This window comes from Chelonia mydas, chromosome 7 (assembly GCF_015237465.2).
Source record: "Chelonia mydas isolate rCheMyd1 chromosome 7, rCheMyd1.pri.v2, whole genome shotgun sequence".
Classification (NCBI taxonomy): domain Eukaryota; kingdom Metazoa; phylum Chordata; order Testudines; family Cheloniidae; genus Chelonia; species Chelonia mydas.
Window position 1 is genome coordinate 36044196 of NC_057853.1, and position 27737 is coordinate 36071932.

The window sequence follows — 27737 nt, forward strand, 5'->3', positions numbered from 1 at the left end:
TACCTGCCACATCTAAAACTGCAGCCTCACAGGAGCTGGGAGCTGAAGTAAAAATTCCTCCCTATAGAGAAAACACTTCAGTCTGCAGGGGACTCTGGTGGGTGTTGACCCCGGATCATCCCCGGAGCTTCCACTTCAAAAGGGGTCGAGTGGTGAAGAGAAGAGAAGAAGAGAGAGAGAAAGAAGAAGCCACCAGCAGACTCCCCCTGGAAAGGCTCCTCCAAGCAACTGGCCAGCCAGAGGGGTGTTCCCCAGTGCAGTTGGGCACCGAAGCTCTGGAAGCTGAAACCTGAGAAGGGGTTCCTGTGAGCTCTGCCCTGCTCTGAGCTCTGCTCTCTGCAGGGACAAGGGGCTTCTGTAAGCTCTGTGCGGCTCTGAGCTCTACTCTGGGCAACTACTGCACCGAGAGGGGACAGTTACCGGACCATCTCAAAAAGAGCGGCACAGAGAAGCCCTGCAGTCAGCTCTGCTTCCGCAGGAGGCTTCCACCATCCTGCTCTGAGGCAACAGTACCTTCCCCGAAGGAGAGGGGACAGTTATCGTACCATCTCTAAAAGAGCGGCATAGAGAAACCCTTTGGTACCAGATGCAACAAAACTCCCATCTAGGAAGCGTTCTGCACCTTCCCAACCATTGATAGCGTCTACAGACACTCCTCTGGGGTTCCAGATGAGCCCATGGTAACACAGGAACTCTGGAGACCCGTGGCCTCAGTACCCAGGGACAGACCATTACCATACCATCTCTTTTTTTTTTTTTTTTTTTTTTAAAGTGGCACCAACAAACTTTTTGTATTGAGCAAAACTCTCATTTAGGGAGTGCTCTACCCAACTATCGGTACTGACAATGTACCACGGACCCTCCTCTGTGGTACCAAATGAACCCATGGTACTGCATGAGATCTGGTACCCTGGAGACCTGATGACTGGGGGAAGAACCACAATCTCCATTACTTGGTACCAGGACCCCGGTATCGAGCACATCCCGGCACCCAGAATCGCTCTTAGCACTGGGCTGTATACTGCCAATACCCCAGTGAGCGGCACCCTTACCCACTGATGAATCTGACACTGGCCAGGAGGAGATCATTCCCTGGCCCCTCAAGGTGGCGCACCACCACACTACAAGGGTCATCCCCAATTCCATCATGCCAACAGCCCGTGCCTGCCTTCCTGCCTCTCCCTCCCAAGACCATATTGTAACTCTTCGGGTATATACACACACGCCGTGACCGTCTCCGGTGTCTCTCAGGGAGAGTCCACCAGATGGTTTGCTACAGCCTGGCACCTGAGCCAGGGCAGGAGAGCACCTGAGCCAGGACAGGAGAACCACCTTTTTTCCTGTTCTGAAAAAAGCTGGGGGGGAACCCAAACCTGAAGAGGAAGCTCCCTCTTCAGCACACTTCTCATCTCTCCCAGATGAGACTCTGCTGCCCACCCCTCATCACTAGGTGAAGATTTAAGAACTTTCTGGATCTTACCAAGAGGGTGACAGACGAGCAGCAGATTCCCTAACAGGAGATGGCAAATACACATCACAAGTTGGTGGAAATTCTGCACACTACCTTCTCATCTAGAACTGTCCTCCCAATTAATGAGCTGATTCTAGATCCTACCAAAATCATCTGGCAGAGCCAGCCTCCATTGCACCAACCAGCAACAAAGTGTAAACAAAAACAACCCTACATCTCTACCCAAAGAGGCAGACTTTGTTTTCAACATCCACAACCCAACTCCATCATAGTGGATGTGGTTAATGCATGAAGCAAGGAACATAATGCCAGGTCAACTCCATATGATCAGGCTTCGCAAGATGGCATATTCATTGACAACATTACTGTTCAGAGTCATAAGTTACCAAACTGTCATGGCCAAAACACTTTTGTTAAACTTGGGAAACCCAGGATGTTTCTGAAACATTTACTGGAAACACAAAGAACAGATTCAGACCATTCTTAGAGAAGGTCAGTTAATAGCCAGACCAGTCCTAGACACACCACTGGATGTAGCTGTTACAGCTGCCCGCCCAGTCTCCATAGAAAGTGGTACTGAGGTGGGTTGTGGGTTTTGATGTTTCTTTGTTTTGTTTCACTACACCTCTCTACATTGCCCAAAGAGCTACAGGCTTCCAATTTGAAGGGCCAAACTCTTTGCGGAGAAGACAGATTTTCTCTCCACATCCTGAAGGATTCTCGGACCGCACTATACTCCTTAGGAATCTATACTGTGGAACAGAAGAGAAGATACACCTCTCAACCACACCACAGATCACAATCTTCTCAATACTCACCATCTCTGTGCTGTTATGAGCCACAGCGTAAGAGGCCCAGGGCTCAAAAGTGAGAACAGTCTGCACCCCAGTCCATGACCTCTCAAACTGCCTCTTATAAGCACTTTTATGAGCTTGTCGGGGGCCTGAACAATGATACCTTACAGCATCAGATGCCATCTATACACCTGTCACACCACTCAGAAGTCACAGAATCCTAGAATATCAGGGTTGGAAGGGACCTCAGGAGGTCGTCTAGTCCAACCCCCTGCTCAAAGCAGGGCCAATCCCCAACTAAATCATCCCCGGTAAGTCACCTTACCTTACTTCACAGCAGTTAGGACCAGCTCTAGAGCAAAGAGATTGATTTCTAGCCCTGAACTTACAGGGTGCCTACTTCCATATCTCAATACAACCATCGTACAGGAGATTTCCTACTGCTTACTTTTGGGGCAGGATTATTATAGGTACAGACTGCTCCACACAGGGTAGTCTCCAAGGTTCACTTCATTGTAGTGGCATACTAACCCCGGTACAGTGACTGGACTTTATCAGCACCAACCTGATGCAGTACAAGCGAGAGCGCTCCTCTCACTACCCACATTTACCACCCTGGGACACATCTCCCTAATATGCTGGGGAGCTCACCAACACAGTTCAGGACAAATGGCCTTCCACAGAAATGACCTTCCATATCACTCTTTTGGGGCTAAGGGCTGTCAGGAGTGCCTGTGTACAAATTCCGCCTTTCATCAAAAACAACACACAAAGGTTATGATGGACTTAATGTGACCTGTATGTTTTGTATAAACTACCAAGGAGCTGCCAGATCTTCCTCCCTGTGCAAGACAGCATTCAAACTTTGGAATTGATGCACCCATCACAATGTGCTCATCTCAGCTGTCTACAAGGGATAACCAACAGGCTCAGTTGGAATTTTCTCACGACAATGAGTGTATACTGAATTCACAGGTGCTTCAAGATATAGCCACGCTTTGGGGAAACATTCACTGGCAGTTGCCCTCATCTTCCCAGTGGACAGGGCCCACTTATATGTCTTTTCCCAGTTTCCTACACTATCCAAGATTCTGTTGAAAATTCAACGAAACAAAGCAAGAGTTATTGTGATTACCCCTCTTGACTATGACAAGTCTCGCTTCCTTACCTGACGCAGATGGCAACATGCCCTCCTGTTCTTCTGACGTCAGCTCATTCCTCACCCGCTCTCTCAAAACAATGGGCTGACCCTTCACCCCAACCCATGGGTCCTCCGCCTCCAGGCTTGGATCTTTCTTTGTTCCAAGGCTTAGAAGCAGAATGCTCTGACAAGCTGAAACACATGTTGCAACACAACCGCAAGTTGACCACTCCACATACCTATCTGCAAAATGGAAACGACTCCCAAGTTTGTACCATTCCAAATGGACAGACCCAACCTCATCTTTCCTCCCTCTGATTTTGCACTACATTTTAAACTCTCACTCAGCTCCCTTAAGGTTCATCTCATGGCAAAAACTGCTTCCCGCTTGGAGTTTGCTCAACCACTAATGCGTAGATTCTTTAAGGGCATTGGGACTCTCTTCCCCCCTGTGACACCACCCGCTCCAGCCTGGGACTTTAACCTAGTTCTCAGGGCTTGGACTAGACCTCAACCTGAGTCCAGGGCAACTTGTTCTCTCTTACACCTGTCCATGACGACAGCATTTCTAATTGCCATCACCTCAGCTAGGCAAGTAGGAGAAATAGCGGCCCTGATGGCACACCCATCATTCATGGCCTTTGTCTTTAAAAAAAATAAAATAAAATAAAAAAATAACTCTAAGGCCATATCCCAAGTTTCTCCCTACTTTTTCTGCACTTTCCATATGAATCAACAGATCCATCTCCCTGTTTTTTCCCAAAACCACATTGTGACAACTGGGAGACAATTGTGCATATGCTAGATATTAGAAGGACATGAGCATTCTACTTGGACAGGACTAAGGACTTCAGGAAATCCCCTAAACTCTTCCTTTCGTCCACAGAAAGATCCAAAAGCTCTGTGATATCTCCTCAAAGACTATCCAAATGGGTCTCTAGTTGCATTAACCACTTAGCAAGGGCGCAACTTGCTCCCGTCCATACGCACTCCATGAGATCAGTTCCTACCTCAATCACATTCCATAGGGATACCGCTATCTCCCCAATCTATAGAGCAATGATTGGGGCCTCTGTCCATACTTTTGCAGAACATTATGCGATCACTGAAGATTTGGCTACTGACACCATCTTCGACTCAACCGTACTCTCTGTAGTAAAAGACTCCGCTCTGAAGTCCCAGCCTCCAGTGGTGGGTACTGCTCTGGAGTCACCTAAAGTGGAGCACCCATAGGGACACTACTCGAAGAAGAAGAGGAAGTTACTCACCTTGTGCAGTAACAATGGTTCTTCAAGATGTGTGTCCCTATGGGTGCTCCACAACCCGCCCTCCTCCCCTCCACTTCGGAGTTCTCTATAGGGCTCTGTGGTAGAGAAGGAAGTGAGGGGGGTTCGTTCGTGCAGTGCTAAATAGCCTCGAGGCAGACCACGAGGGAGGGAGAGTACATGCGCGGGCTCAACGGGACACTACTACCAAAAATCTCCAATTAGAGGTGCAGGGGCACACAGACACCTAAAGTGGAGCACCCATAGGGACACACATCTCGAAGAATCATCATTACTGCACAAGATAAGTAACTTCCTCTTTTCTTTAAGAATCTGATTGGGGTTTTTAGTGTCCCTAAAAACCCAAGGTTGGTCTGTGCTCATCTTGTTTATTCTTAAGCCTCCCCAGGAAAGGGGGTGTGGGGTTTGGGGGAATGTTAGGGGGGAGATAGGGTTCCAAGTGGCCCTCCCTAAATGTTTGTTTGAATCACTTGGTGGTGGTAATGTTTACCTAATCCAAAGTACAAGGGAGAATTTGTGCCTTGGGGAGTTTTTACCCTAAGCTGGTAAAAATAAGCTTAGAGGGTCTTTCATGCGGGTCCCAACATCTGTACTGTAAAGTTCAGAGTGGGGAGGGAACCCTGACATGGTTGTAGAGGTGGGATCATTTTGAACCAGAGATCATTTTGAATCAAAAGCACAAACATTAGGAATTTTTTCCCCCTTCTTTTAGCTGCTTGGGGAAAGCAGGAGTTTTCTTTTCCTTTTCTCTCTCTTTGCCTGGAGGCAGAGGTGTTAGTTTTTTTAACAAAGGTGTTAGCTACAGCCAGGAAATTCACAAACTGAGTTGTTGTTGTTGTTGTTGTTTCTTTCTAGCTCTCCGGTTAGGCTAGGTTAAGTACCGAAAAAAACAACCATCCAACCAGAAAAGTGATTACCAGTGGTGCAGCTACTGAACTAGAGTTGGCTAAACTGAAAGCAACAAAGAAAGAAAACAAACATAAGAGACTAATCAAATTAAAACAACTCGAGAGAGCCAAAAAAGCTGCCCACAAGAGAGCTGTGGAGGCAAAAAGAGCCAAAAGGAGGCTGCCCTCCAGATGGAGGCCCAGAAGCATGAACTGGCTGTTATGGAGTTGAGGAGACAAACCCCTCCAGCTGCTGGCTCCACTTCCCCAAAAATCCACAAATGGGAGCGACTATGACCCAGTATGATGAAACCAGTGATACTGTCGAATATTTCATCACCTTTAAAAGACTGTGCACCCTCCATGCAATTCCTGATGATCACAAGATGACCACCGTGCTAGCAAAATTGACTGGCAGAGCTCTGGACATATTCAATAAGATGCCTATAGGTGATGCTTCTAACTATGGTAAATTTAAGGATTTGGTTATAAAACCATTTCAAATTACCCCTAAAACTTATAAAGTAAAATTTAAAGCCCTTAAGAGCGGGGCTGGACTAAGTAATGTGGCTTATGTAAACCAGATGACGAATCTGTTTGATAAATGGCTCAAAGAATGGGATGTAACTAGCTTTTGAAGAAATGTGGAATTTGATGATACAGGAGCCGTTCCTGACTATAACCAATGATGATGTAAAACAGTGGTTATGGGATAAGAAAATGGACTCAGCAGAAGGGCTTGCTTCTTATGCTGATCAATTCGAGCAGTCCCAGACCGCCAAAGAGGCGGGGGAAATTGGAACCAAAGGGGTAGAGGTAGCAGAGAGGAACAACCCTGGTCGCAGTTTGGGTGAATACCAGAAGGGACACCCCGAGACCACACCACACCAACGGGGGCAGCCCAAGGTCCCACCTACACCCCAAGGAAAACCGCAGACCCCTTATCGTCCCACCACACCATTCTCCAGCAACCCATCTCGCCCCGCTGGGCGATGTTTTAAATGTAATGAGCTGGGGCATGTGAAGGCCAACTGCTCAAAGAACCCCAACAGATTACAGTTCATTGTACCGGGGTCACACCAAAGGTCCTCAGGCCCAGATGCCTCCTAGATACCCTCAGAGCAAAAGGAAACTGTCAGTGTGGGTGGGAAGAAGGTTACAGTGTGGAGGGACCCTGGAGTGCAGGTGTCAGCTATCCACCAGTCCTTAGTGGACCACAGCTTAATCAACCCAGAGGCCTAAGTGACGAGTCAACCCTTCAAGTCCAACTCTTTTGATTGGCCTACAGCCAAGTTGCCTGTCCAGTATAAGGGATGGTCAGGGATGTGGACTTTTGCAGTCTATGATCATTATCCCATTCTCATGCTGCTGGGGGAAGACTTGGCCAACCATGTGAAGCTAGCCAAGAGGGTGGGAATGGTCACCCGCAGCCAGGCTAGGTAAGCTTTCACACCTATCCCTGTTCTTGTGCCTTGGAGTTTTACCTAAGCTGGTAAAAATAAGCTTAGGGGGTCTTTCATGCGGGTCCCCACATCTGTACCCTAAAGTTCAGAGAGGGGAGGGAACCCTGACAGTACCAATGTGAGACTTCTAAGGATAGATCTAGCACTTGACCCAAGGTTTAAGAATCTGAAGTGCCTTCCAAAATCTGAAAGGGACGAGGTGTGGAGTATGCTTTCAGATGTCTTAAAAGAGCAACACTCAGACGCAGAAACTGCAGAACCCCAACGACCAAAAAAGAAAATCAACCTTCTGCTGGTGGCATCTGACTCAGATGATGAAAATGAACATGCATCAATCCGCTCTTTTTTCTATTGGTATCGAGCAGAACCCGTCATCAGCATGGACATATGTTTTCTGGAATGGTGGTTGAATCATGAAGGGACAGATGAATCTTTAGCGCATCTGGCATGTAAATGTTTTGCGATGTCAGCTACAACGGTGCCATGCAAACGCATGTTCTCACTTTCAGGTGACGCAAACAAGATGTGGGCAGCATTATCTCCTGCAAATTGTAACCAGACTTGTTTGTCTGAGCGATTGGCTGAAGTAGGACGGAGTGGGCTTGTAGGTTTAAAGTTTTATATTGTTTTGTTTTTTGAATGCAGGTTTTTTTGTACATAATTCTACATTTGTAAGTTCAACTTTCATGATAAAGAGATTGCACTACAGTACTTGTATTAGGTGAACTGAAATATTCTATTTCTTTTGTTTTTTACAGTGCAAATATTTGTAATAAAAATAAATATAAAGTGAGCACTGTACACTTTGTATTCTGTGTTGTAATTGAAATTAATATATTTGAAAATGTAGAAAACATCCCAAAATATTTAAATAAATGGTATTCTAGCATTGTTTAACAGTGAGATTAATTGTGGTTAATTTTTTTAATCGCTTCTCAGCCCTATTTATCACCCTTTATAACAACCTTTTATGTACTTGAAGACTGTATCATGTCCCCCCTCAGTCTTCTCTTCTCCAGACTAAATAATCCCAATTGTTTCAATCCCTTCTCACTGGTCATGTTACATAGGACCTGTAATCATTTTTGTTGCTCTCCTCTGAAGTTCATCCAGTTTGTCCACATCTTTCTCAAAAGTGTGCTGCCCAGCACCAGATATAGTACTCCAATTGAGGCATCATCAGTGCTGAGTAGAGTGGAAAAATTACATCTGTTGTCTTGCTTACAAGACTTGCTAATACATCCCAAAGTGGTGATTGCTTTTTTTGCATCAGTATTACATTGTTGACTCGTATTTAGTTTGTGGTCAGCTATGACCCCCAGATCTTTTTCTGCAGTACTTCTTCCTAGACAGTCATTTTCCCATTTTGTGTTTATGTAATTGATGATTCCTTCCTAAGTGTAGTATTTTGCATTTGTCCTTAGTGAATTTCATCCTCTTTATTTCAGGCCATTTCTCCAGTTTTCAAGATCATTATAGATTCTAATCCTGTCCTCCAAAGTGCTTGCAAGCCCTCCTAGCTTGGTATCCTCTGCAGCCTTGCTGGAGGATTCTCTGCTTCTTGAAGTCTTTAAACCATGATTTGAGGACTTCAATAGCTCAGACATAGGTGAGAGGTTTTTCGCAGGAGTGGGTGGGTGAAATTCTGTGGCCTGCATTGTGGCCGCTGGTCAGAAAATGTGTTAGTTACATGTCAAAGTTAAAAGATACCAAAAGTTAGGATAATACAGAAGTTAGGAAAATCTTTCGTCCTTAGACCATTAATTTGATTGTAATTAGGCTGCCATCCGTCATCCATTTGAGCTTATAGCTACTAACCTTTTTCTGTTTTAATCTTTTATAAAGTTGCTTTATTAGTCATATTTGCCTCTGCTAGAAGAGTAAATGAACTGTTTTTGTTTCGTTTGCAGACATCTGTTTGTTGTTGATTATGATAAAGTAGATGTTTGAACTATTCCCAGAATCCTCCTTAAAATCAACGTCCATTGTCAACCTAGAAATTTCACATCCATCTCTTTGCCCTAAACTTAGATAGAAAAAACATCATGGGACCTTCTAGCTATGACCAGTTTTAAAATTGTACATGGACCACATGGTTTTTATTCTTTGGTGGACTAAAGCATCATCTGTGTAAAATAAGTAGCTGACAGGTATCAGCATAACAAAATGCCAGAATATTTAGCACTAATTAACAGTCTCAGCAGATAAGGCCAGGAATTAGTGGGAAATAGCTAAGAAGGTAGTTTGGCCTCTATCTTAGAGGTGGCTTCTCCAGGTGGCTTGAATCACATTGGTGCATCATTTTGATGAAGCTAACACTATTACCACCAATGCTGTATTGTCATGTGGGTAAATGGCAGCCCTTGTTCTGGGCTCCCAGTCCAAAGATTTTCACAAGCAGTGTTTTCGTTTCATACTTTTTATAACCAAATGGAATTTTTCTTTTTCAAAAGATTTGATTGCTTGACTCTCTGCTGATATTTCACTAAGGCATTAAGAAAGGGCAAAATGCCTCTGGCCTCAAATAGCTAAATGGATTTGTAGGTCAGTTTTGGAGGCTTTTATCCAGTGTCTGTTAAAGTGATTTCATGTTCCTACACCAAAAGAAAAGCTTCTGTGAAGAGCAAGACCCTAAGCTGGTGCAAAGTGCTGTAGTTCCATAGGATCTGGCCCAAAATCTCTAAGGCAGCCCCCTAGACTCGACACCTTTACAGCTTGAATTAGAGCCTTTATGCTGTAGGTCTCTAATTTTTATAACCGTCTCTTCTTTTCTTTCTCATAATTGTTCCTTTAAGGTTTGTTGTTGTGTGTTTTTTTTTTTTTTTTTAGTCATGGTTAATTTTACTTATAACCACGAGTCTGTGTTATGAATATTGTATAAGCAGAAAGGAAAATCCCTATGTGTAAATTTTCCTACATGTAAATCGGGGTTCCAGAAGTTCCAGGAATGTGGATAGACATCCATGCTACTCCTTTCCATGATCATATTAACATTAATTTTTGGTTTGGGGTTTTTCTTTGACGGGGGGGGGGGGGAAGAGGAAAGCAGGTAAAGTTATGATTTAGCCTAGGAAAAATTATCAAATATCTTCTCAATCTGCAGAAGATACAATCTCCGGTGGATGGGAGAAGCCTTACTGTTTTGATTAGTCCTTTTGTTTTCCTTGCTTAGTAACTGCTGGAATGGAAAGTTCACTAGTAGGGAAAATTTCCTGTCATAGACCTTTTTTTTTTTTTTTTTTTTTTTGTGCTGTTTAAACTAGACGTTCAGGGAGATCCAGAATTCTGAAGTGTGACTCAAGAATATAAGAATACAGCTCTTAAATATTTTTCTTCTGATGAAATCTGTTTTGGACTAGGGGAGGATTATTTTACAAATTTGTCCTCGTGGGGTAACTGCATACATTACTTCTTTAAGCTTCAAATAAAAAGAGCCACCAAACTTGATTTAAGAGATTCTGAGATGAAAGTTTTTGAGACTGCTCAGTTTGGATGAAATACATATATTTTTCTGATCTGCCTAACACTTAGTTGGGCATCAAATGTGTAATAGTGTAATGTCGCAGAGAATGGGGACTGAAGGGTTATTTGGTAATGTTGTTTTCAGTGTTAAAAACAAAACAAAAAAGCGTGAGGAAAGGGTTGTATGATCATCCTTGTATAAAAATAGCAGGGTCACCTTGTTCTTTGAAATTGATTTCACTAGCATTAAGAAATGCAATATCCTTCTGCTCATCCGGAAAGCTGCAAACCATTCATTTTTACAGGTGTCCATTGTGTACTAATCTTTAGAAAATAGAGAAGGCAATGAAACTATTGGAGCTGTGAAAGTATTGCATTACAAATTGTGGACGTCTGCTGGGTAGCAGCACTGGAAACATAACATACTGTTTATGCTGTGAGCAGGACTCTGTCATTTAAAATGCGAGCAAAAAATATTTGACTGCCTAAGGCACAGATTTATAGCAGGAAATCCTCACCATTTAATATGTTTTGTCAGAAAAATAGTTGCGTACTTTTCATTTTTGTGGGATCTGAAATCACGCAGAGCTAAATTTGGAAGTGTAGAAAGGAGTGTAAATTACACAGATTTAAATGATTGTGAAGGAATCAGACTCTAATAGTCATATGTATATGTATATTTTGAGAAGCTGAAAGAAGTTGTAAATTAAAGGAGGGGGTTACCCCTCCTTTGATTTACCTTTGTAGTAATTGCATTTTCTGTTGCTCTTCTCTTCTTGTCCTTCAGCTTGTGAGTTGCATCATCTTAGATGCCTTTTACTTTTCTGCATACTCTGGGATTTAGATGTTAGATTTTTTTTTTAATTATGTTTTCATAGGACATGGTGCTCTCTCATTGATAGCACAAGGTATGTCTTCAGTTTTGTATCTGATGTTGATGGTCATTCTAGACTTTGGCTTATGATGTAATAACTTCCATGGTATGTCTGAAGCTTCTTACGTGCTGTGATTGGATAGACTAGCTCCTAGAAAGATCAGGGAGAAGGGTCAACCTAGTTTGGATGAGTACTGCAGAAATGCAGTTGGAGAGATTTTCAGTGCCTCTTCACCTTGAAGATCCATTTCAAAGCCAATACATAATTAAAAATAAAACAACTCTATGGTTTTACAATATGACTACAATTATTTTAAAACTACAGCAGTCCACCTTCTAACTCAGCCAGTCTAATGTGACTTATGAATAGATGAGGTTTTGGGAAAAATTCAAATGCACATGGGAATGAAGGAAATGAAATAAGTGGCTTTATGTTTATATTTCTCCCTAGAAAACCTGAAAAAGGAGTCCAGTACCTAATTGAGAGAGGTTTTGTGCCGGACACTCCAGTTGGTGTCGCCCATTTTCTCCTGCAAAGGAAAGGACTCAGCAGACAGATGATTGGAGAGTTTTTGGGCAATCGACAGAAGCAGTTCAACCGAGATGTATTGGAGTGAGTAGTGTGTGAGGGGATGGGATGGAGCACTCAGGTATTCACATGTGCCCTGTGGGACACTTAAAGGGGCTAATGCTCATGGAATATTTTGTGCATGGAATGAAAGTTCATGGATATTTTGTGCATGGAATGGAAAGAAAAAACTGCCAGACTGTAAGGATTACCAAAGAACAGGCAAAAATAAATACTCTTCCTTACTTACCAGCAATGCTAATATTTCTCAACAAAACTGATCAAGTAGGATGCTTATAAGGATTTATATACACTATAGAATTCACGTTTACTATAAATTTATGTTGTAATTTCACTGGGGAGGACTGTCTGTTAATTTTGAGACCGTTTTCCTTCCTCAAGCTCTGAAATAACTTACTGTGTGAAATTAAAAAAAACAAAACAAAACCCATTATGCGCTACATGACACTTCATCAGTAAAGGAACATGAAAATAACCATTACTATTTTATAGATACACAGACGCTTCTTATGCTGGCGTTTGTCTAATAAGTGTGTCTGAGAACCAGTTTCTTGCAAAGGATTAGATAAAAACCTATTACAAAAGGGGAGCAGCAAATTACACTCACCAACAGTTTGGTTAAGGTTATTCAGATACTGTCTGTTAAGGATGGAGGTTGCTTTTGTTTATTTTAAGTGATTTGATATTTCATTTAGCAGCGACTCTTTTCAAGACCAGTATGGATGACGTGCTCACTAACAAAGCTCATTGCATCTTGCCCCAGATTTATTGACTTGCGCGCATGTGACTTGCATGAAGAATTACCACTTACTGCACAAACAGCCAGTTAGATGTTTAACAGGCTATGTAACTGCATTGGGTACATGGGGGGGGGGGGGGGGGGGGGAATACCCTTTTCCCAGTGTAAAAAGACAAAACAAAAATTCTAAGCCCACAGTTTTGGCCACAACCACAGCAAAAAATTGCTGAGATTTGCATAGAAATAGTCCTTATTGAGGACTGAATGCCTTTCCTGGCTTTAGGGCCTGTGGGGGATTTTAAGTTTAAAAACGATTGGAAAATCACTTTCTGAGCCTGGTCAACAGAGGCTTAATTCAGCCCCCATGGAAAATCTTCCCTTGACTTTACTGGCTACTCAGCATTACTAACTCACTAACCTCTTGTGATGTTATCCCAAGTCTCATGGTAGTTGGTGTTTCTCTTAAAGCCAAGCTCTAGGAGCCATGTGATTACATGAGAATCTGGGCATTTATTTTTTTAAGTACGTTTCTAGCCCTAATCAGTATGGAGAAAATCCTGAACACATGACCCCCTAAAGCCAGAAAAACCAGAAAGCAAAGTAAAAGAACACCCAAAGTATTATTTTTTAAATCTCATGATTTTTAAGCCATTTTCATAATTTTGGAGATCTGAGTCATGATTTTGGAAAGCATGAGTTTTTGGCAGTGCTGCTGCTTTGTGGTATCATTGCTTACCTAAACACTGGGGTGGATCAATGGGGACCTCTTGTGTGGCAGAATGCTCCACATGAACTCTTCCAGCTGCCCATGAAGGTATCATTGATGTCATCAGCCGACCCCAGGACCTGGGACTGTAGGCATAGGCCAGTTGTCCCTAATGGTTAGTCCAGGGGTCGCAACCTTTCAGAAGTGGTGTGCCGAGTCTTCATTTATTCACTTTAATTTAAGGTTTCGCGTGCCAGTAATACATTTTAACGTTTTTTAGAAGGTCTCTCTCTATAAGTCTATATATTTATATAACTAAACTATTGTGGTATGTAAAGTAAACAAGGTTTTCAAAATGTTTAAGAAGCTTCATTTAAAATTAAATTTAAAATGCTCATCTTACGCTGCTGGCCCACTCAGCCTGCTGCCAGCCTGGGGTTCCATTCACCTAGGCTGGCAGCAGGCTGAGCAGGGCCTGAGGCCAGGACCCCGGCTGGCAAGGGACTGGCAGCCAGAATCCCAGACCGGCAGCCCCAGACTGGCAGAGGGCTGAGTGGCTCAGCCCACTGCCGGTCTGGGGTTCCATCCGCCGGCTCCTGACAGCCAGGGTCCCGGCTGCCGGCCCTGCTCAGCCCACTGCCGGTCTGGGATCCCAGCCCTGCCCACATAGAGTGGGTACGTACCTTCTCCCTGGTTCTAGCCCATTCTCTTCCTCTCTCTGCGCTGAGATGAGGGTGGGAGTGCGCTGAGCACAGGGCTGGGGGTGAAGGAGCAGGCTGGGGGTTGGGGTGTAGGGTCTGGCCAGGAGCTAGAATGAGGGTGAGGGCTCAGGGTTGAGGCAGGAGGTTTGGGTGTGGAGTGCTCCCATTTGGTGCAAGGGGCGCAGGTAGGAATGTGGGGAGGGGGGTGCGGGAGCTCCCCTTTGGTGCTCAGGTTGGGGGTGAGAATGTAGGGGGCACAGGGGTGCTGGGTATGTGTGGGGGGTGCTGGAGTCAAGGCTGGGGTCGTGGCGGGTGCAGGGGTCAGGACAGGAGGCTGGGGTTTGGGGGGGCACGGGGGTCAGGGCAGAGGGCTGGGGGCATGTGAGGGGGGTGCTGGAGTCAGGGTGTGGGGGGTGCTGGAGTCAAGGCTGGGGTCGTGGGGGGATGTAGGGGTCAGGGCAGAGGGCTGGGGGATGTGGGGGGGGTGTAGGGGTCAGGGCAGAGGGCTGGGGGTGTGGGCTAGGGTCGAGGGGGTGCTCCCTGCCCAGAGCTTACCTAGGCAGCTCCCATTTGGTGCAAGGGGTGCAGGCTAAGTGGGCCAGCAGCATAAGATGAGCATTTTAATTTAATTTTAAATGAAGCTTCTTAAACATTTTGAAAACCTTGTTTACTTTACATACCACAATAGTTTAGTTATATAAATATATAGACTTATAGAGAGAGACCTTCTAAAAAAACGTTAAAATGTATTACTGGCACGCGAAACCTTAAACTAAAGTGAATAAATGAAGACTCGGCACACCACTTCTGAAAGGTTGCCGACTCCTGGACTAACCATTAGGGACAACTGGCCTATGCCTACAGTCCCAGGTCCTGGGGTCAGCTGATGACATTCATGGGCAGCTGGAAGAGTTCATGTGGAGCATTCTGCCACACAAGAGGTCCCCATTGGTCCCACGGCAGGGGGCTGGAGGGGATATGCCGTGATTCCACCCCTTTTCCCCAAGGACCCAGCCCCACCTCATCTCCGCCTCCTCCCCAGAGCAGTGAGCACGCTGAGGCTCCGCTTCTCCCCCTCCCGTGCAAGGGCCATCAGCTGATTTGGCGGCAGGAACCCAGCATTCTGGGGGAGGAGGCGGGGGAAGGGGACCTTGCCTGCCCTGCAGCAGCAGCTGGCAGGACCAAGCTTCTTCACCCTGCCCCCAAGCGGGCGGGGCGGAGAAGAGTAGGCCGGGGCAGGCAGGATTTTTAATGACACGCTGCTGCCTGCCGTGGTCCGAGCCTGGGTTCTGCAGTGGGCTGAGCAGGGCCGGCAGCTGGGACCCGGCAGGCAGCAGCGTGCCATTAAAAATTGGCTCAGGTGCCGTCTTTGGCACGCGTGCCATAGGTTGCTGACCCCTGGGTTAGTCTATCCCTAACTCCTTCCTGCCACACCCACCTCAATGAATCATGGACTCCGAAGCCAAAATGGGATCATATAATTGGGAGCATCAGTCACAGGCAGTTTGTTTTTTCTAAAGCATGGCAATTAAATGCACTATGTCAATGCACAATTTCATGCACCCAAATGAAGGAAGTGGAAATAAGGTTTCCACACCAACTTTTCACTAGGCCTTGTTTCAAATAGGTAGTATTTTTTTTTTCTGACGAAATGTGTAGCTTGATCTATTACTGTGTGTTGTTTATTGTGTACAAGATGTACAATGCTGTTGCTGTTAGAACCTCTGTGTCTCAACTGTGCAAGCTGAACAGTGTGTTAGTATAGTTTATTTGCATTTATACACACATCATAGATCTTTGCTTACAGGGCCCGGGGCCTTTTATTTGTAAACCTTCTGGTTCAAGAGCTGCATCTTTACTTTACAAACAGCAGGAGGAGGTAATTGAATAGAGAATGTGGGTTCTACACAAAGATATGCAGTGAAGTTTAGTGACTTGCCCTAAAGAAGTGGAAGATTTCAATTCAACAGTTCAGCCAATCAGGCCATTCAGCAGGAAGTTTGGCTGGCCCATTCTAACCATTTGCAACCATTCCCTGGATCTGTGCCTCTATTAGACTGGGGTGAAGATTTTCCAAGGAAGGCGTATTGTCTAATGATCAGACTAAACTGTGGTGAGCAAGGAAGAGGCTGGATTCTAACCTAAAATGAGTCATTGATTCTCTGTGATCTTGGGCAAATCATTTAACCTCACTGTGCCTTGGGCAACCTAGCAGAAAATTGGGTAAGAATCTCGTTGATAGCCAGATGGTGTATGTTTGATGAGATTTCCTGGATGGGTAAATTGCCAAAAAGGACATCCACCTGCCTATGACCTCTCGACTGTATTTTTGCTGCAAGTAATCTGTTCTTAAAATAACCTGCCCCAGTCATGTTAAGAAAAAATATTGTTCTGAGGCAACCCCAAGATAGCCTAATTGACTCACATGTAACGCTTTGAGCCTTGGCAGCAAAAAAGCACAACGGTTTTAACCAAGCCGACCTGCCATTAGGGATGTTCACACGCATTCTTTGTTGTGCTACAACAAAATGGTGACTGTTTTTCCATCTGTGATAAAGACATGCTATCAGACTTAAAATCATGTCTTAAATCATACTTGAAACACGATTCCATTCCCCCGTGATACTAACCGCAGCTAAGGTAGTAAAAATAATGTTAAACGTAATTATTTTCCATGATTGATGCTTTTATTTTGTGTGCTTGTGACTATATATTTCATTTGCCATCGCAGTGCATTTCCTGGTTCTTATACATGAGCATAAACATGCATATATTGCATGGGAACATTTAATTGCTTTAAAACATCTTCACCGTAGTAATTTTGAAAACCTCCAAGAAAACAATCTACATTTCAGTCTCTGGGCTGGATCATTGCCACTCTCCAGCTGCTTTGTGGTGCTTCATAATTGGCTATCTGGGGAAATCCCCTAATGTGAGGGTCTCCCTGGGTGGCATAATGACTTGATGCTATATCCCTTGCCAGGATGTGAGGGGTGTCAAGGGGAATGGCTAGAGCACTGCTGTACTGCAGTGATCCCTGGCCGCTAGAGTACCCCGTGGTGGCCATAAAGACACCTTTCTCCCTCCTGCCATGTGTGACACAGTTCCTCCTCTGCCTTGGTGGGTCCTGCACTTATTGGAGGATTTGCTTGCCTCAGAGGTTCACGGCAGCCCTCAGTTTGGCCGCTTTCGTGGCTCAAATCTGCCGTTCACTCAGTTAGCCTCATCACTGGCCAGCATGCGGAAAAGGAAGAACAACAATCCCCGCAGTCTCTGCTGATCCATCTAGTGGATCGGAGAACAGGCCAGAGACCTTCCCCTCTGGTGGAACCCACAGTCCAGGTCAACTCCTCCGGTATCAAGTAGGGTGTTGGGGGGATAGAGGGATGGGGGGAACCCAGGCCCATCCTCTACTCCGGGTTCCAGCCCAGGGCCCTGTGGATTGCAGCTGTCTACAGTGGCTCCTGTAACAGCTGTGTGACAGCTACAACTCCCTGGGCTACTTCCCCATGGCCTCCTCCCAACACCTTCTTTATTCTCACCACAGGACCTTCGTCCTGATGTCTGATAATGCTTGTACTTCTCAGTCTTCCAGTAGTATGCCTTCTCACTCTCAACTTCTTGCACCTCTTGCTCCCAGCTCCTCGCATGCACACCACAAACTGAAGTGAGGTCCTTTTTAAACCCAGGTGCCCTGATTAGCCAGCCTTAATTGATCCTAGCAGCTTCTTGATTGGCTGCAGGTGTTCTAATCAGCCTGTCTGTCTTAATTGTTTCCAGAAAGTTCCTGATTGTTCTGGAACCTTCCCTGTTGCCTTAGCCCCAGGTTGAGTAGGTCCCTTTTCCCTGGGTAATATATCTGCCTTCTATCACTCTCCTGTAGCCATCTGGCCTGACTCTGTCATACATGCCATACCAGCACAGCTGAGGATCTGGCTATCTATCTTCCTATGCACTTTCTTTTAACAAATGGGATTTGTATTAAAAAAACAAATGTCTAGCAGTGTGAGTGGATAGTTAGATAAAACTCACAGCGTCCAAGTGACATATGGAAAACATGGTGTTGTGTATTTCCTTTTAGTTACATCCATTACAGAATTCTTCATAAAGCCTTAAGACCATTGTGCTCTCCCCAGCAGTACAGTAGGGAGCTAAACCTCCGAGGTAGTTGTGGTGTTACGCTGATGGGAAAAGCAACTGAATGGGATGTTCCTTTGTACCCTCCTTTCTTCACTCTGCATAAGGTCTGCAAAGAAACAGCAGGCAGAGAATAGGCACCAGGAAGAAGCCATACTAAGTGGCATGTCATCCACCATACACACAGACACCCTACAAAAATTTAAGAAGACCTGGAGTAAAGATCATGGAAAACTAATGCTGATTGAAGTTAGTACTTACAGTTATGGGCTCTAGCCACTGGCAGCTTAGCTACTGTCCCTCTTGCTGATGAGAGGATGTTGGAAGGAATAATGGAGGAAGCTTCCCATTGTGCTGCTGGCCAAGGATATTTGGAGATCCAGATACCCCAAATATCTTCACTTTCCACTTTATTTGACTCTACCACCGCTGGTCCAGGTACCTGCTGTTCCACCCCTTTAAATAAAATAAATAAATCAATCTGCAGTGTTGAAGAGACAGTGATGTTCCAAACCTCTAGAGTTTACAATAGTGATTCTGTTGTGTTTGTAGAATCAACATTGTCCTTCTAGGAATGAACCTGGAGGAGTGCACATCTCCTTTGTTTCTCTCCTTGCACTTTTGCACAGAAGGAAAGAATACAGGTTTTGGAATTAAACTGTGGTAGCGCAGTGCTTCATCCTGCAAGAGAAATGTGTATGCTAGTCTATCGCTGTACATCAAAACATTTAATAACAAACCTTTTAACCTGGATCATACTTCATTATTGTAGGATCTGCATTACTGTGCTATAACTTGCGGTGATTCGTGTTTGGTTATTAAAACCTAAAAGCCAAGTTAGAAGAAAAGGAACCCATGACTCTCTGATTTGAAAGTAGCTTTTAAACAAGGTGTTAGTGATATAATTTGATCAGTGATAATCCTATTTTAATAGTTCTCAGTACTGTCTATCCCAAGCAAGAAGATATTTGCCTTGCTCAGCATGAGTAAATTGAAAGATGGGGTGAATGATGAGATGAGATTTACTGCAAAAAAATGGAGGTATCCCATAAAAATATCATGCAAAGCCAGAAAATTTACACTGCTGTTAAAAAAATAAATAAATAAATTCTTGAACCCACAGCCACTTGGTACAGGATGTCCTATTTTCTGCAGCTGTTGGAGTCAGTATTTTAATCCTTATAAAATCTTTTTATTTATCATTTTATTAGAGCTGCTTGGTGATAATTTGCTGATTAGAGAGCACAAAACTGATCATGATTCGTGGCAATGTGGAGTTTTTTACATTGATCAGCGTCCGTCACATCAGCAGCTCTGCAATAAAGAAAAATTAATAGCTTGCTTACATCTACTCTTCCCTCTCCCACCCACTCCCAATTGATGTATTCCTTAAAATTCTCCTCTTATGCTTTCATGGACAATTACTGCAATGTGCTGATGTTCTGAGACGTATTTGTGGCTTTGTAGACGCTGGAGGGTTTTTTTTTCTTTCTACATAATGTATTTTGAATAATTATATATTGTTGGAAGGGCAAAGAACAAACGAGAATGTGTTTTGTCCTAGCTGTGTTGTGGATGAGATGGACTTCTCAGCAATGGAACTGGATGAAGCACTCAGGAAATTTCAGGCTCATATCCGTGTTCAAGGAGAAGCTCAGAAAGTAGAACGACTCATTGAAGCTTTTAGGTATGGCACTGAAATACGTTGTCAGAGCACCTGACGTGATCCAGCTATCCCATGTGAGACAGGGAGGTTGGGTAGAGTTAGGCTATTCCCTGCTTTATTAAGCTGCCTTTGAGAACAGTAGGGGTTTTTTATGCAGTTACATGATGGTAGGTGTTTACTTTATACATTAAATATAGAATAAGGAAGTTTTATGTGCTATTGTTAATGCATATTGTTAGTATAATTATTTTTATTCTTTTATATAATATAGCTGTACTTCTAAATTGAAAAATTCCCTCCAAAATCAGTCTGATTGGCAAGATTTTTTTTTTTAAACTTCAAATATCTAACCCTGAAAATTCACTGTTGTAATTTAGGAGCTTGGTTTCTGTACATGGAGGCACTGGACTTTGTTTACATTTACAGTATCTCCATGTACTTTTTTTAACCTTCTGTTAAGCAGTTTAGCACAGTGGGGCAAAGAGCATTAATTTATTAAAGCCCACACAAATGTTCTTTATTGTGGAAGGAAAAAATGTAAATCATCTAAAATATAAATGTAAAAATCCTGGCCAGATCCTCAGCTGCTGTAAGCAGGTGTAGCTCCACTGAAGTCAGCGGAATATTAAACTTAATGAAGTTACCCCAATTGAGGATCTGGTCTGGCTAATGAGTTCACTGATTGTAAAATGGAAAACTTAAGCCTTCAGCATTCTAGGATGTTAGTTCTGAGAATGTGATTGGGCAGAGAAGTACTATAGAAAACTAAATGTGTATGAAGTATAAAGGATACCAAACTTGGCCTCTTGAATGTAACAGTTCATTGATTTGGTTTTAGTCACACAGCTTTTGTTAACTCTGGCCAACTTCCCCCCCATTGTTTCTTACAGCCAGCGATACTGTATCTGCAATCCCGGCGTTGTGAGACAGTTCCGAAATCCTGATACCATCTTCATCCTAGCTTTCGCAATCATATTGTTAAACACAGACATGTATAGCCCAAATGTGAAACCAGAACGCAAGATGAAGCTTGAAGATTTTGTTAAGAATCTAAGGGGTGAGAAAACTTGAATGATTGTCAGCAAAGCTTTTTATTTTTTAGGGAAATTACAATATATCAGATATTATATTGTATCTGAAGTAGGTTTGCTTTTAGGACGGCTAGGGAAATTATATATAAAATGTTGTTTTTATAGATTTCCCTAACCATCCTAAAAGCAAATCTACTTCAGATACGATCTAAGACAAAGATAAAATATATAGAGCCTACTTGTGATTTTACTTACTTTGCATTTACACTGCTGTGAATATATTGACTTCAGCAATGTTATTTATCCCTAAGATAATGTGAAAGCAGAATTAGGCTTGTAATCCTTCATTATCCATATTCCATCCTCATTATAAAGAAGTTCTATTCAGTCTTTTATTCCCAACTCCCTTGAGATATGTTATAAATATCTTCTATCTTGTATTCACATCTCTGTAATGTGCCAATTTCCTGGATATAATTGAAACTTGGCATGTTGGCACACTTTGTGTAGTCAGATGGCAGCTCATAAAGTTTGTAATTTTACATACATGAATGAGGCTGAATAAACCCTATTATATAGTAAAGTTGTCTAACAAGTGAAAGAAGGTACAAAGATCATTAGTGTTAATGGATAATGTAGCCAGTGTTTGCGAAATGGGGAGTACAGTGTGTAGACAGGGATGGGTAACTAACATTGTAAGCCCACTAATGACTTCTGTACTCATACCTTTGGTCAACAGAGGCGGAAACACTTCACAAGTCCATCACCAAGGACACTGGTCCTCGATGCTGACAGAATTTTAGAAGTAGGACCTTTTGCAGCATTCTCCAAAATCTTGAATTTCATTTTTAAAATGAAGTTTCTTTCACTGTTTGTTTCAAAGGAAACTTTCAGGATCAACTTTTCTGTCTGTCTGCCAGACAGACAAGTTAGTGCTCCGTGAACCAAGAACTCTCCAACTCATATTAAAGGGGAGTTAATGTGGGAGCTGCATATCCACAATGATTATCCATGTTCTCAGAGATGAAAATTAACAACTTTGTTTACTAGACCCCCATCCATCAAATGTTACCTAAGATAACTTGCGCTGTGAACACATAAATATATATAAAAGTCTGGAAAATAATCAGTGTGCCATGCTGAAAGCCTTCTGAAATAAACAGAGGCTTTAAATCCCTTAGAAAAAGTCAGTTCTAAGGCCCTTGTAAAAGTCAAGTGGGAAGGAAACTGAAACCCAGCTAACCTAATTGCATTGAATTCTGCATCTGTGTGGATGTGGAATCCCCATTCCATGACTTGAAGAGTGATTTCCAGTCAAGAGACTTAATCAGTCCTCCAGCCCTTGGCGCTCTGAAACCCACAGTCAGACCTTTCTGCTTTCCTGGTTCACCAAATCTATATCCCATACCTCCCCACATTATATGCTGGTTCCCTCCCCAGAGATGCAAAATCTTGTCTCATTCACCAGAGCATGGCTTGTTAGAAAGAAGAGCAACATTATCTTAAAATATGTTTGAATTCCCTCCACCTTTTGCTTGCAAGCCCAGCTCTGGTACTGACCTACTAAACTGGCTCTCTGTGCCACAGATAAAGAACCAGACTGTGCCTGTTAGACACAATCCCAGATAGTGTGGAGCTGCACCCCCTACCCAGGCCTGAGGCTGAACTCAGGAGGAGTGGACACATTGCAGCATGTATATGGGAAGTAGATGGCTCAGCATCTACAGCTCCATAGTGGCCGGCTCGGTTAGGGTGCCGGACCTTTTCCCCGCCCCACACCTTTTCAGGTTGTTTATGCCTGAGGGGGCACTAGGAGGGACTATGATTATCTCTGGTCCTTGCATGAAGGGCACAATAAAGAGAAGGCTGCTTATGCTTACCCTCCCCCACCTCAACTCCCATGCAAGGGTCAGGCACAATCCAATCCATAGTGTTTCTTCTGATTGGTAGCATTTGATTGTGGTAGAGTATGGGCTCAGTGCAGTAGCAGAAGAGACGCAGGAGCTACGCCAGCAGTAAGCACAAAGATACTGGCTGTAAAAAAAAAAAACAAAACACCTTTTTCTCCATAGCACAGCGTAGTTAGCTGCATGGCAGGAAAAAGGCAGTGGAGTTCATTAGTGGCTACTGGCCAGACTTAGGTCTACGTAATTCAGACAGCTGCCAATCTTCCCTTCATATCTACAGATGCAGTTGGTTCATCTTGATGCTGATTAAGTCACGGATACTTATGTATTCTGGAATTTCAGATCTTGACAATGAAAGTGTTGGTTGTCCATTTCATTCCCTATAAATCAGTATCGCATGCTATCCTTGGCAGACATTTTAGTGTAGAGTGCAAGCTAAACAAGATTAAGTTTAGTATTGTCATTTTAGTTAAAAGTCTACAGAAGAATAAGGTTGAAAATGGCCTCATACTCCTACCTTCTATGCTCATTTAGCAGCTATGTTCTTGACTGTTTTATCAGAGCTAGGGTGTTCCTAGAGGCTCCCACTTACTGGATCCCTACTATTGCTTTTTATATATAACTTTTGTCATAGAGAGCAGTCTAGTAGGCTATATTGTTCCTAACTTGTAATGAATGGATGGGTCTTCGGCTGTGGTCTGTGGAGCATTTGCAGCTGTTCGCATGGTGCAAGCTCCCCCTTGCTTCCAGCTGCTAAGAAAAGATTAAATATTGTCATCAGACTACTTATGTAAGCAGTTGCTGTAGTTGCCACAGGGATGTTGTGTGTTTGCAAATGGGAAAGAAGGTGAGCATGAATGGGAGGGGAGATATCTGTTAAGATGTGGTCCAGTCTGTGTTAAAATGTTTGAGGACCTGTGCTTTAAATTACTCACCAGATTTGACGTGCAAAAGGTATATTTGGATTCTGTCCATGAAAGTTAGGAATTCAGGAGCAACTTCCAGGATTCTGTCGCACTTGTTGGAATACTCTCAATAATTATTCAGTATTAAAAATTAAAACAGCATAACAAGACTGATGTGAATTAGTGTAAAATGCTCTTCTAGAGTAAACTGCATTCTCTCAAAATTAATATTAAAACAAGAAATGATTAGCTAAAATTATTTTAATCATTAACCAGCACACTTGTATGATAAGGTGTCTCAGACTGGATAATAGTTATTATTTATGGTAGAAGATCTAGCAAATGAGATGGGTGAGAGAGAGAATAATGTGTATTACTAGTTTGGTTTGTATAAGATGTGTGGCTATGACTTAAATGAAAAGTTTCATTACAAAAATGGGAGAGAAAAGTGTTTGATCTGGGATGTGGGATTCAGAACTTCTGGTTCACTAGTTCAAATCCAGCTGAGGTCATTAGTGACCGAAAGTCACAGAATGTGAAAATTGTTAGGTGGCTTTTGTGAAATGAGTTAGACTCCTTGGGACTGGGTGTGTTGGTGCAAAGGTCCACCTACCTGGGCAGGTCAGCTTGCAGAATGAGGTGCTCAGGGTGCTTATTCCCTTCCTGCTAGACAAGTGTCCCCCTCACCAAAACCACCACCACAGTTCACATTGTTTGATTGGCACCCTTGCTGGTAGTCTCCACAGAGAGGCCAAGGACTGAACGGACACGAAGGCTGCACTCCCATCTTGCCTGTAGAGCTGATCCCTGCAGGTCAGGGTTGAGGAGCACTGGTGAGGAAGATTGGAATCATAGTACTGGTTCTGCCCTATGCTATACTGTTCTGGGGACAAAGGTAGAATTTAGTGTCCAAGAACATTATCTGGTAACTTTCATCTGCATTAAATTCACTTAAACTTTAAGATAGTGGGTTTTTTTTATTTCATCTGCCTTAGTAGCTATGAAGGTTTGCTTAGGGAATTACTCTTGTTGTGGGCAAATTTTGCTTTAGTAATTTAAAAAAAAAATCAAAAGTATAATTCACAATTAAAATATTTCAGTCAGTGGATGCGTGGTGTAATGAGGGAGTGAAAAGTAACACTTTTTTATTTTTTAATATATAACAGTGTTTTCTTCTGCTGTAAGATTGGCAAAATGAGAGTGCATCAGAAAAGGATTTAGACTCCCTCAACTGCTTGTTGGCTGGAAGATTCTTTGACTATATTAGGTCATGGAACAGAACTACTTAGATTAACGGGTATATTAGTGATCCATATAAACAAGGCAGCTCCTTCTTTGTGGTTAGTAAGGTAAACAAACAGTACCTGTGTCCTTATCTTGTTCTTGCTAAGAAGCCCACATTATTGAGCTGTAAGTGTGGGGAGGAGCCCGTGTTGGTTAGTCAGGTCATTGTAAGCCAAAGTGGTAATGAAAGCTGTTGGTTTCTGCAGGTGTAGATGATGGTGAAGATATCCCACGAGAGATGCTGATTGGAATATATGAGCGGATCCGCAAACGGGAACTGAAGACAAATGAAGATCATGTATCCCAGGTCCAAAAGGTCGAAAAACTCATCGTAGGAAAGAAACCAGTAAGTTAATTTTGCACTAAAACTTAAGCTGATTATGCCAGATGACTGAGAGTTGCTGGGCAAGGGATGCTACCTGAGGCTTCTTGTAAACATAAATTGGACTGGACAATGACAAAATATGGGAAGTATGTCAATGTAATAAAATTGCTACAAAGATGGCCTTGTTTTCATAACTTTCACTAAGCAAGTGAACATTTCTCTGCACTCTAGTCTGGACAGTAGTGCACATCTGTGCATGGTGAGGTTATGAATATTACAAATTATTTTTTTAAATAAAGATTATAAAATATACCTGTTTTACCCACATATTCTCCCTATTAGTTTCAATCCTGAATTTTGGCTCTGAAATGTCTGCATTTTAGTAATCTTCGGTGATTATATTTCAAAAGGACTGGAGCATGTTGCTGCAAAGTGATGTCTTAGAAAAACATATTTCAGCTTTATACCTTTTAATTAAAGATTTTATTGATGTCAGTATTGCCTCCTCCTTAAAACAGGCTGTACAGGCCCATGTTTAAAAGAGAGAAGATCTGTATCAGAGAGTGATGTAATCTTATGGTCTCAGAGATAATCTGGGAACCAAGTTCTCTTGAGTTCTAATGCTGGTTCTGACGCTCACTCCCTCCCTCCCTCTCTAGGCTTCGCAATTCAATTAACTCCTCTTTCTCACGTCCTCTATCTGTAGGAACGGGATAATAACATTTACTTAGTTCACAAAAGTGCTGATTCTGACTGTTTTGTACTTAGTCATTGATTTCTATTCAGGGATCTTGAAGTGCTTCACAATCGTTAATTACTTTCTCTTCACAACATCCCTGTGTGGGAGGGAAGTATTTTTATCCCCTTTTTGGAAATGAGACAACTGAGGCACAGAGAAATTCAGGACAACATTTTAAAAAATGTCCACTAATTTGGGGTGCCTTTGTTTTTTGGATCCCCCCAAACCTGCAGCTGAAGTCAGTAGAGGCTCCAGATACTCAGCACTTTCGAAAGTCAGGTCCACAGGGATCTCAATGAGCGCCTTTTCAAAATGACAGGTTTCAGAGTAGCAACCGTGTTAGTCTGTATCCACAAAAAGAAAAGGAGGACTTGTGGCACCTTAGAGACTAACAAATTAAGTGAGCTGTAGCTCACGAAAGCTTATGCTCAAATAAATTTGTTTGTCTCTAAGGTGCCACAAGTACTCCGTTCTTTGTTTGAAAATGACTTGCCCAAAGTCACATAGGAGATCTGTAATAAAGCTGGAAGTAGAACCCAGACCTTCTAACTCCTGAGGCTGTGCTGCAGTTTTTAATGGATCCTTGGCTACCATTTGAGCTTCAACTTGTTACCTGCCATAGGGAGTTTTAGGTGAGTAAGGACAGATTAGGAACTGAGGAAGGATCTCAAGATTTGCCCAATTATTTGTAAAGAGCTTTGAAGATCAGTGCTAAGTATTATTTATCTAACCTGAGACTATCCCAGTTGGTTTAAAGCAGGGGAATCAAGGCATGAAAGAGAACTGAAGACCCCCTGGAAGAACTGGGGGGAAGGTGTCACCAAATATCCGAAGGCGAATAGTGTCTTACACCATGTGCTTCAGGGGGAAAGGAAAAACTTCTTGACTGTTCTATAGTGTTTGGTGGGGGGGTGTCATATTTATTGTCATATAAAACTTTCAGTTGACAGTATTTGTATGTATTTCTGCTCCTGTCTGATTCAGGCACATAGCATTCTAGACACAGGGCATGATCCTGCAGTGTGCTGAGCTCATGCAGTCAGGGACACTTAACAGCCTATCTGGAAGCAGTGGTTTTTCATAGAATCAGGTGCATTTGGTGAGAATTTTTTTACTGTGTGAAAGAGAATGCAGGAAATAGCCACATATATTCATAGAAATGTTTGTTTTTACTTTATAGGAGTTTAGTCAAGTAAGTAGTAGAAAGACCATGAAGTATTTACTTGCTATGATACAGTACTGTTTCTCTGAAGTTTAATAAACTTGTATGTGTCTTTCTACTGTAGATTGGATCTCTGCATCATGGACTTGGTTGTGTAGGTATTCCTTTTCATATTGATTCATGCTTTATAAACCACACTAATCAGAAGCAGTTTAATATTCAGGATTATCCCTTACTAACACTAATATTTTTCTGCTGTATTTTTGTTTTTTTCAAAATGTAGGCTTCTTTCAGTTTATTTATCTTTTAAGCAAACTTTTCTCACTGTTGACTTAGCAAAAACACGCCAACACTTCCTGCAGAAGTCAGTTCATCCTCTAAGGTATAAAGATTTGCTAAGAATTAAACTAACTAATTAATTAAATTAACTTCGTGTAGTTTGTTTATAATTCATTGCCTAGAGTTTTT

At 42.8% G+C, this 27737-nt stretch overlaps 1 protein-coding gene across 23 annotated transcripts in view; it reads left to right on the forward strand.

The window, feature by feature from the left end:
- The window catches only part of IQSEC1 (IQ motif and Sec7 domain ArfGEF 1), a 692283-nt gene that overhangs the window by 638042 nt on the left and 26504 nt on the right, over positions 1 to 27737 (forward strand). For all 23 annotated transcript variants that reach the window (XM_043550598.1, XM_037903964.2, XM_037903972.2 and 20 more), the window contains 5 exons: positions 11830 to 11991; positions 19815 to 19937; positions 20807 to 20973; positions 25250 to 25389; positions 27394 to 27423. In XM_043550598.1, the coding sequence (XP_043406533.1) occupies positions 11830 to 11991; positions 19815 to 19937; positions 20807 to 20973; positions 25250 to 25389; positions 27394 to 27423 (622 nt within the window). The remainder of the gene's footprint in view (positions 1 to 11829; positions 11992 to 19814; positions 19938 to 20806; positions 20974 to 25249; positions 25390 to 27393; positions 27424 to 27737) is intronic.